This window comes from Capricornis sumatraensis, chromosome 2 (genome assembly GCF_032405125.1).
Source record: "Capricornis sumatraensis isolate serow.1 chromosome 2, serow.2, whole genome shotgun sequence".
Lineage (NCBI taxonomy): Eukaryota > Metazoa > Chordata > Mammalia > Artiodactyla > Bovidae > Capricornis > Capricornis sumatraensis.
The window spans coordinates 126,534,083-126,545,017 of record NC_091070.1 but is presented as its reverse complement, the minus strand read 5'-3'; the positions used below and the strand labels follow the sequence as shown (position 1 = coordinate 126,545,017).

Sequence of the window (10,935 nt, the reverse complement as noted above, 5' to 3'; positions counted from 1 at the left end):
AGGGCATGGCAACCCAGTCCAGTATTCCTGCCTGAGAGTCCCCAGGGACAGGAGGCTGGCGGGCTGTAGTCCACGGGGTTGCAGAGTCGGACATGACTGAGAGACTAAGCACAGCACATAAGGAGTCTTTGGGTCCAAAAAACGCAAGAACCACTGACCTAACTATAAATTCTCAAGTACAGAAGGGCATCCTGCTGTTGGTGTTTCTACCCTTGGAAAGTCAGATCAGTGTCAAAAATAGCGCTTGAAAGAATAAACTTTAGAATCACACTGAAGTAAGTTAGATTTTTTACTTCTTCAAGATTCTCTGAGCCTGAGTTTCCTTATTTATAAAGTGGGGGAAATATCTACCTTGTAGATAGTATGAGGATTAGATGGATAATGAGTATAAATGGGTAGCTGTTATCATTATTAAAAACAAGTATTTTAATTCCACCAGACTAAGTGGCTCAGTGGTTGCTGGCTGAATGAAGATGAGAACAAATGTGAGGTCTACGGCCTCACATTTGCATGGATGACAATCAAATTACAAATGTATTCCTTACCTGACTCCTAATGTGGAGAAATTTTACGGGACATGAAGACTCCGAGTGCAGAGGAAGAAATTGTAGAAATCCTCTCGACCATGGGATTTTCTTTTCCCTGGGGAAAATCTTTTGGTCTCTTATCATAATTGCTGCTTGTTAAAACTGGTAAAATACCCATTAAGGACTATTATTTTCATGAACAAATGAGTTGTATATGCAAACTCAGATAATATTTTAGAATTAGAATCTTTAGCATCATTAGATCACTTTTAGGTATTTTCGATTTAATGCAAATTCTATATGCCAAGCTTAGAGGATGAAGGATGGATATTGATCTGGAATTTCTCCGGTCCCCTCTAGGGTATGTTTCTGTGTTATGTGACTGGCCTTTCTATAAGCACCATCAAACCACAACCAGGTCCCAGACCACATCAACATGCAGATTTCACGCTTTTTTGGTGCGAAGGGGAAGGAATAGATCTTGAGAAATAGGCTATGAACTATCATTGTTGACCCTGGAAGTAGACTAAAGATTTAGTAAAACTCTTTTCCCATTTCTCTGTGCCAGACAAATGGTCTCTAATCTGTAAGCAAGGAAATAGAAATGTTATTAGAATAAATGCAAAATTATTTAATTGCTGTGATCATCAGCAGGGATTCAGTTAGTCAGTTAGTTATTAGATTCAGCATCTAATAACTTGTGTGAAGAGGACGTAATTCCCAGAGTGGGGAAATCCTTCTCAATGAGGTCTTTCCTGACTACTCGTTTTAAATTTTAGTCCTTACCACTCCCTGTACTTCCTTTCCTATGTTGTCGCTGTTGTTTAGTCTTTAAGTTATGTTTAACTCTTTGCAACCGCATGGACTGTAGCCCACAAGACTCCTCTGTCCATCAGATCTTCCCAGAAAGAATACTTCAGTGGGTTGCCATTTCCTTCTCCATGTGCTTCCTTTCCTGTTACATTTTCTATTTCTTACACTGTACTTATTACCATTAGAGTCCACATTTCACTTATTTTGTCTACTGTCTGTCTTCCTACTGGAATGTAAGCTACATAAAGGCAGAGATTTGTCACTTGTTCATTGCTGTATCCCTGATGCCTAGCACTTTAGGGACACTTATCATCTTTGAAAGAATGAACATGCGTGCTCAGTTGCTAAGTCATATTTGACTCTGTGACGCCTTGGACGGTAGCCCACCAGGATCCTCTGTCCGTAGGATTTTCCTGGAAAGAATACTGGAGTGGGTTGTCAGGGTATCTTCCTGACCCAGGGATTGAACTTGCATCTCTTGAGCCTCTTGCATTGGCAGGCAGGTTCTTTACCACTGAACCACCTGGGAAGCCCATAAACAAATGAATACAAGTCCACTTCTATTGAATCAAGATCGCCTGACACAATTCCCCTAATTTCTCTTTCGCCTCAGAACGTCTAGACCCTTGCCCATCTTTACCCTCTCCCTTGCCAAGATTAACCCTTTAGCTCTGTTCTTGATTATCCTTTCGCCCTCTTTTGGATATTGCTGCCTCAGTTCTCTTATTCATATTTTTAATATTTCTCTTCTGATCCATTCTTTCTCGCCTACAAGCATATGAAATATACTACACTAAACTGAAAATCTCTCCTTTGCTCTGTTCCCTCTCCAAGTCTGAGACACCATATTCTCTTGCTCTTTTCTTCAATCATAAATTGAAAGTGTATCCATACTCAATATTTCTGCTTTCTCAACACGCAGCCATTCTTTACGTTTTGCAGTTTTTTGTCCCAACAAAATCTAGTGGTTCTACGTAAATCAGAATCCTCCTTGACATCTCCATAGCATCTGTCAACTATGTCCATATTTTCCTTGAAATTCTTTGAGATATTTCACATGTTGCCAACTGCTTGTTCTATCTCTCCTGGGTTCTCTTTTTTTTCCTCCTGCTCCCTAAACAAACCCAAATTTCTACTCATTTCCCCCATACTTTCTATCACCACTTCTGCAGCTGACAATTAAAATTATTATATTTCCAACTCTGACTCCTCAACTGAGACCCAGTCCTAAATCTCCATGATTCATTACCTGAACCTCAACATTTTCCAGTGAACTCTACGTCCTCTAACTTCCTTTTCTTAATGGGTTCCACCTTAGGTTTTACAGTACCCCATGCCAAAGGTCTTTCACCCACATCCCTCTTTCATATCTACTGTTGCCACACTATAGTTCTTGTCCTTACACTTGAAGGCTTGCTGAAGGAACCTTCTAATGGTTTGTTGCATATCCAGTATCTCTTCTCCGTCAACATAGCCTGTATGATAACAATGAATTCATTTTTATAAAGACATGCTGATTATATCACCCAGTCGGTCAGAATTTCAATGATTCAGTGTTGCTTATATAATAAAGTTTAAGCCAAGAATTCAAAATCTCCCACAACTTGGTTCCAACCAGCTTTGCCACTAATACTCTAAGCTCTCAACAAATTGAACTCCCTGCTTACCCTCCTGAACAACTGGAGCTTTCCTATTGCTACAGTTTTGTTCATTCTTCCTAAGCCTCTTTTCATCAAAAGTTTTTGTATTCTACAAGACCCAGCTCAAAAATCAAATAGATATACCTATAACACAAAATGGTATATGATTCATACTATTAGAGTTACAATACAGGAATCAAGTGTGAAAATTTTATTCCTGCTACCAGCTTATGTAGCTTTTTAAGATAGAGTTCAATTTTCACTTTTATATTTGATAAAATATTTCATACAGGACATTGCATATAAAAGGTTCTTGGTATATCTATATATTCTACATACAGGGGATACCAATGTGAAGGAATGTGTGTGCAATTCAATACTTATTCATTCTCTTTCTATAATAAGGTATCTTCTATCCCCCAAGAAGATGACCAGGTTTTTTTCTTAAGACAAAGACTTGCTTTTTAAAAAATTTCTGACTGTTTGATACCCCAGAGATGGCCAATAATATTGAGATTTATCCAACTTAAAGTTACATGTACTATGTGTCAGGCACTTTGCTAGATGCTTTCAAAAATGAATGAAGACACAAGTCTCTGTCCTGAGAAATTTAACTCTGTGGTTTTAAAACTAGAATAAATGAAGGCAGAGGGCAGATGTGAGGGGATTAGGAAACACCATTTTGACCTCTGTGTTCTCCTTGCTCGAATGTAATTTTTACACTATATGTGGTGACTCAAATTGAACTTTAAAGGATATTTGCTTCCACAGGTAAGAACAGGACGTCATGCTCAGTCATAATCTCTATATTGTGAGAGATGTGAGCCAATCCCTTGGTGCCATCCTCCCCGACAGCCATGGCGAATAACTCCACTCTCAGGTCTGCCTGCAAACCAGCCGCCACCTGAAATGCACAATGGAGCTTCAGAATGAGGCATACAGAAGCTCAAAACTTTACCATGATTCTGAGCACATTATTCAAACTCTCCAATCTAGCTTCCTCATCTATCAGTCTGGCACAAAGGAATGACTGCTGTTTCAGCATTTAGAAGAATTACTTCATGGATTAGTTAGGTAGATTTCCATTGAGTAAGTGGGACCCAGGATAAATTTTGGAGAAAGTCAGGTGCCATTTAGGAAAAAGCCATGAGGAAACTAAATGCCAGGGTGCTGGAGGGCAAACTCTTAAGATGTTTGTAATTGTGCTATTTCTTGAATATCAGTAGTGAGGTTCTATTTATTGTCATCTCTGTGAACAAAGACAAATTTAATCAAAGACAAACATAAATTTAATCTTAAATTTAAGAGACCAGGTGAATCCCACAGTTCCTGTGCCCGTGTCCCATGGTTTAGCATATTCCTACTGTAGGACCTGTAACGTGGCAAAGCCAGTAGAGGGAGACAGAATTAGTTTAAATGCCAAACTGCTTAGATCCGAAAGATGCATGGAAGAGGGTGTATCGGCAAAAAAGAAACCTGATAGACCATGAAGGAGAAACACAGCAAGGAATGGGCTTCTTGCCTTGTCCCCTGAAAAGAATATATCATCTAGGCCAGGAAGGAAAGGGCTGTTTATGTTTGGAAGCCACCTCCCTAGGAGGTAGGTTAAAAAGCCAATGTGAGAAGTTATCTGGAAAAAAATAAATCAGAAACCACCACATGGAAAGCAATTAGGTACGAATATACATTTTTTTTTCTTCACTTGGGTTTTATAAATACTAGAATTGAAAAACGTTTCGGTTTTTTTCAGTGCCGTGCTTGCGAATGTCCGCACGCTGGAGGGTATCCAGCAGCTTCTGAGAACCAGGCCCTCAGCCCTCCAAGCCCAACAATCAGAGCAGGGCTGGGGTATGATGACGCTGCACGAGGGGAGCTGGAGGGCTGCCATAACACAGGTCCACCTGGGTTTGGAGTGCATTCATGTGGTGCTGGCAATGAACCAAGCTGAACAGTGGTGAGATTTAGATACAGAGAAGTCTACGGGCTACGTTTTTCTGCCAGAGCCAAAACTACCATCAGAAAGAAAAAAGGTAAAGAGTGAGCTTGGGTTTTTTAGTACATATAAAGGTTGATCTAGCAGTCGTTTAGGGTTTTGGCATAATCCCTACTTAAAATGAAAAAGATTTGCTAACTTCCCAGAACAGTGGGAGAAAAGCTTGCTTTAACTGTGTTTTTGCTCTATGTTGTGAAGATTCTGAAATTCTGACATGGGACAGTGATGAAGTGTTTCAGAGAGGTACTCATAAATTAGTGGTTTGAATCCCCAAAAGGATGTCTGTTTTGGAATTGCAGCCTGCATATTACTGTTTTATAGATCATAACATATTGGAGCTGCAAGAGGGCTAAGAAATGATCAGTCTAAGCTCCTTTTATAGATGAGGAAAGCAAGGCGCAGAGGATTAACCAACGGCATCACAGAGCTGCTTAGTAGCACAGTTACAAGAAAGCAGCTGACTTTGCACTATAGCCAACCGATTCTTCTGTGTCAACACACAGCAACTGTGACTGCTTTTAGATCTTGGGATTCAGTCAGCACAATGTGCTGGTTATGGGACTGGATGCACTCGCTCAGAGTTCCCATAAGCCTGTGCAGTCCCCATCGGTGATGAATGGCTCATTTATCTACCAGTCTTCTTATACCATCTGTTACTCAGTCACACATCTCTTGAGTGCCCAGCATGTGCCTGCTTTGTATACTTCTTATGTGTCTCACTCATTTTTAACATCTCCTGTAGCCTGGCACTATTGCTGGCATATGGGAGGAGCTCAAAGCTTGTTAAATGAGATGACGAGAGTGTTAAAGCAAAAGATGATATACTGCCCAAGAAATAAAAGTCAAGGTTGATGAGTGTGATTTTATTATATTTTGAGATAACCTCTTGTTTAGTCATACTTCACCTCTGAAATTATATTTTGAAGTAAGTGGCAATACACATTTTATACTAAATATAATGTATCAAATAAAATCAGAACAGTTTGACATTTTGAAATTCATATTTTCAGAGATTTTTGGAGAAATGAGACAGATGGTTAATTTAAATATGCTACTATTTCTTAATATGTCATTACAATTCTCTGACAAATACCAGGAGAGCAGAACAGATTTACATAAAACGTAAAGAATGGAGTATTTATTTTTTCCAATGACTTTTCACTTTGCAGAAGGATTTGTCACAGGATATCTTTAGGTAATCAGTTTACCAAATGCATGTTAAATCATATTTTAATTTTTTTTAAAGTATTTTCAGACAACTGTATAGAATTGCACTATTGGGGCAAGTGAAGTGAACTTCAGAAATGGTTCCATAGCTGGAAGTTTAATTCTACGTACACATAGGAGTGCTTATGTTTGTTACATGAAATGAGTGACAACAGCCAGAGAGTGTACCAGCGCCAGGAATCTGCTGCTTATGATACTAGAAAAAGTCGACCTATCAATGGCTTTAACTGAGTTGGTAGAATGGCACAAAAGCTCACTTCACTGGAAACATACATATCTGCATGCACACACATATGGACACACACAAGACACAGCACATGGACTTACAGGCCCAGGTTTGTAAGTCACTTTCAGTCCCGTGCTGGGTGGAGGCTGCTTCACCCTAAACCTACCAGGAAAAAAAGACGGGAATAAATTGATGCCATAATGAAAAACATGAGCACGAATGAACTGGGAAGTAATAAAATCAGGAAGGTGTTAATGTTGGCTACACGGGAGCAGGGGGTCCAGACTAGTAGAAAAACAATCTAATATCCAGTTGGAAGGAGAATCTGGGGCCTGTTTCACAACTGCCTTTCCAACAGTTTTCATCGGCGTCAAACTGACTCCAAACCGGGTTTCAACCCTTTGTTATCAGATGCTGACGAGCAGCCTGGGCCTGGGCAGAGGGTTGTGAACGTTTGGCTGGCGTGTGCACCGCAGCGTAGCCGCCAGCATGAACACAAATGCTGACTGCCAGATCATTAAGCTGAAGAATAAAGGCTCTTTTGGAAAGCAGTGGAGCGTGGGAGCCAGTCTTGCTCTGTCGTGGTATGGGGTTTGCATGTTTGGGGAGAAGAGAAACAGAAAAGGCTCAGAAAATGTAGGAGAATTTGAAAAGCCCTGGACTCACACATGGTACTTGTTGATCTCTTCCCCTTCCTGCGGTTTGTGGGCTCTGCCTGAAGGTTAAAGACCTGGAGTAAATTAAAATGTCAAGGGCAGTCGATCTCCATGTTGACCCCAACTGGGCTCCCTCTACCATCCGCTTTGCTATCTGTCCTGTAGTGGCTGATCTGAACAAGCTGAGCAGTGACATCTATAAAACTAAAATTCTATACTGGACACACAGGGTCTCCTTGGGTGAGTTTAACTAAGTTTGAGGTTGACTCTCCATTTGTCCCCACCCATTTTGTGGCAACAACCCCAAAAAGCAATGATGTCTGATCTGGCGGTGTGATCCCCTCAAGTTTCTTCCAAGGAAATGAACATGATCCCTGAAGTTGAGGACCTGCCTCAGCGAAAATGGGACAGTGATCTTCTCAATCAGATGCTCCTGTAGCTATGCCCTGTCTGACTTCCAATCCTGAGTCCAGAATCATAAATGCTCTCAAAGGACTTGTTTGTGACACTGAGAATAACTCTGCATTCGGAAATATACATGTATCCCATTTTTATGGGGGTAAAGTTCCCCACAATCCTGATGCTTACTACAAAATAGTACAGAGGAGATTTTGTAATTGGGAATTGTCTTGGAATAGATGTGGACCCAATGGGAAGGACTGATCTCCCACAAGAAGCAGTGACCACAGCTGTGTTGATAAAGCAAGGTGCTCCAAAGAACTGGCACTCAGGGGATGAGAGATCTACCCTTGCTGAAGCCTACAAGACCTTTAAAGACAAGTTACTCAGTTCCCTTATATCATAACAGTCTCCAAGATCTCTACACACTTTAAGATTCTATTGGTTTTGACCTGGAAATGAAGGACTGAAGTGACTTTCTTGTCACTTAATGCCAGATAGAGTATATTTTCTGTTGGGAATACAGACTGTGAGTTAAGTTATTTGCTATTAATTTTGAGTCACATCATTAGAGTTAAAGTGACCTTGATGATTAAGGGTTCATTTTTTCCTTTTTGCCTCAATTATGCAGAATTAACATAATTAAAATTATGTTTAGATCACAGAGTGTCAACAAATATTAGTTGGTGTTATAGTTGGTGGTGGATTTGAGAAATGGACTTTCAAGTTTTCCACATTAGTTATTGTTTTGTGTATTGTTTATTGTAACACTTGTACAGCTTCTCTTTGATTTTTTGCTGGGACATATCAGGTCTTGAGTTGCTCCTACTAAAACAGAATAATCACTAACGGTAAGACAAAGAAATGGGTCTTCCCTGATGGCTCAGCAGTAAGGAATCAGCCTGCAATGCAGGATATGTGGGTTCAACCCTCAAATTGGGAAGATCCCCTGGAGGTTATCAAACTGGCAAACCACTTCAGTATTCTTGCCTGGAGAATCCCATGGTCAGAGGAGCCTGGTGGGCTACAGTCCAAAGGGTTACAAAGAGTTGGACATGACTGAGCAGCACATAAAGAAATACCTACTGAATAACTGAGGCTTGATAAATACTGATTTGTTGAAGAATGGATGAATGGATGAATTAGTGAATGGCTGAATGAATGATGTTAAGATTCAAGAGTTCAGGTGTAATTACAGTTCAGTCCAATAAACATTCACTGATGTAGGCTACCAAAGACAAGTCACAGAGCAAGGGAAGGTGATCTGAGCATACACTTGGAGGCTTGGCCTCACCTGCAGAAGTCCACTCCAACATTCTTGAGCTTTACAGTGGTGGCATACGTGTGTCCTTCTTCGAGCACTCCAAATTTCACCACGGGTGGGAGAAGATGGAATCCAAAGGGAGATGAATTTATATTATTAATGGCAGCAGATGCCACAGAGGATGTTCTCACTCTTCCTCCAACAGAATCTTGCGTCTTCATCGAAAAATAAAAAAAGCAATAAAACAATTGCATTCCCAAGATAATAAAGACATAAGTGACTCATGTTTGACCCCTGGGTTGGGAAGATCCCTTGGAGGAGGAAATGGCAACCCACTCCAATATTCTCACCTGGAAAATCTCATGGTCAGAGGAGCCTGGTGGGCTATATATATATATATATATAGTTGCAAAGAGTTGACACAACTGAGCAACTTAACATGCAAGATAATAAAAAGGCTCAGGCCCTACACACATACCACCTCCACCCCCACCCCAGGCCATGCAGCAAACCATGCAGCAAGCCTCCCCTGCGCTACACAGCCTTTAGTCACCACACAGGCATGGCCTTGCAGACAACTGAGTCAGGGCCCGTTTTGCCTCCAGCATGCCCATGGCAGTAGGCCCTACCACAACAGAAAGGCTCAGGCAGCCCACATAAAGACACCCCTCCCTACAGAGCTCTGGTGACCAGAGGGAAAAAGGACGCTGGGCCCAAGGGACATCTCCTACATGAGCTGCTTCTACAAGATCAGACACTGTAACCAACCTACTTAACTCACGGAAATAAACAAAGAGAACTGGGCAAAATGAGGACACACAGGAATATGTTCCAAACAAAGGAACAACACATAATCTCAGAAAAAGAACTGAACAAAGTAGAGGTGATCAATCCAGCCAATAGAGAGTTCAAGACAAAGATCATAAAGATGCTCACTGAACTCAGGAGAAGAATGAATGAATCCAGCGGAAATTTCAACAAAGAGTTATAAAAAATAATAACCGGGGGTGAAGAATATAAAAACTGAAATAAAAATCGCACTAGAAAGAAAACAGTAGACTGGATGATACAGAGGAATGGTTCAGTAACCTGGAACACAGTAGTAAAAATCACCTAAGCTGACCAGAAGAAAAGCGAAAAAAGCAAAAATAAATAAATAAAGATAGTTCAAGGGACTTCTGGGACAATATCAAGCATACTAACAGTTGCAAACAGGGGACCTAGATGGAGAAGAGAAAAGGGGGCAGAGGACTTAGTTGAAGAAATAATAGCTGAAAATGTCACTAACCTGGGGGAAGAAACTAGACATTCAGGTCCAGGAAGCACAGAGTGTCCCAAACAGGATTAACCGTAAAAGGCCCATTCCACAACAAATTAATTAAAATGCCAAAAATTAAAGATAAAGAGAGAATCTTAAAGAAGGAAGAGAACAGCAACTAATTATGCACAAGAGAACTACCATAAGACCATCGGCTGACTTTTCAACGGAAACTGTACAGACCAGAAAGGAGGGACATAATACATTCAAAGTGATGAAAGGGAAAAATCTGCAACCAAGAAGACTCTACTTGGTAGGGCTATCATTCACATTTGAGAGAGAGAGAGAGAGAGAGTTTTGCAGACAAGCAAAAGCTAAGAGAGTTCAGTGCCACTAAACCGGCTTTCCCCGAACGTTAAAGGGACCTCTCTAAGGGAAAAGGCCACAACTATAATGACAAAAACTATGCAAGGAAAAATCTCACTGATAAAGACAGATACGTAGTAAAGGTAGGAGATCAACCACTTATAAAGCCAGCAGGACAGAAGGTTAAAGGATAAAAGCAGGAAAATTATGTATATCCACAATGAGGAGTGAGGGGGCACAGAAAACAAAAGGTGTAACACAGCTGGCATCAAAACATAAAACGTGTGTGTGTAAGGGGAGAGGTGGAGAGCTGTTAGAATGCATCCAAACCCAGGAGGTTGTTAACTTAAAATAATCTTGTGTGTGTGTGTGTGGATATATATGGTTGTATGTTATAATATATGAACCTCATGGTAACCACAAACCTATAAAATATACTCACACAAAAAAGAGAAAGGAATCCAAACGTAACACTAAAAACAGTAATCAAAGGGAAGAGTCTAAGAATGAACAAAAAAGAACTATAAACACATGAAAAAAATGAACAAAATGTCTGTAAGTACATA

The 10,935-nt window shown here is 40.5% G+C and overlaps 1 protein-coding gene across 1 annotated transcript in view; it reads right to left on the bottom strand.

Moving 5' to 3' along the window:
* Positions 1 to 552: 552 nt before the first annotated feature.
* The window catches only part of SPAG17 (sperm associated antigen 17), a 250,892-nt gene continuing 240,509 nt past the window's right edge, over positions 553 to 10,935 (bottom strand). Inside the window, exons 45-48 of the mRNA XM_068966033.1 lie at positions 8,776 to 8,960; positions 6,528 to 6,588; positions 3,740 to 3,884; positions 553 to 692 (exon numbers count right to left, since the gene is read on the bottom strand). Of these exons, the coding sequence (XP_068822134.1) occupies positions 553 to 692; positions 3,740 to 3,884; positions 6,528 to 6,588; positions 8,776 to 8,960 (531 nt within the window). The remainder of the gene's footprint in view (positions 693 to 3,739; positions 3,885 to 6,527; positions 6,589 to 8,775; positions 8,961 to 10,935) is intronic.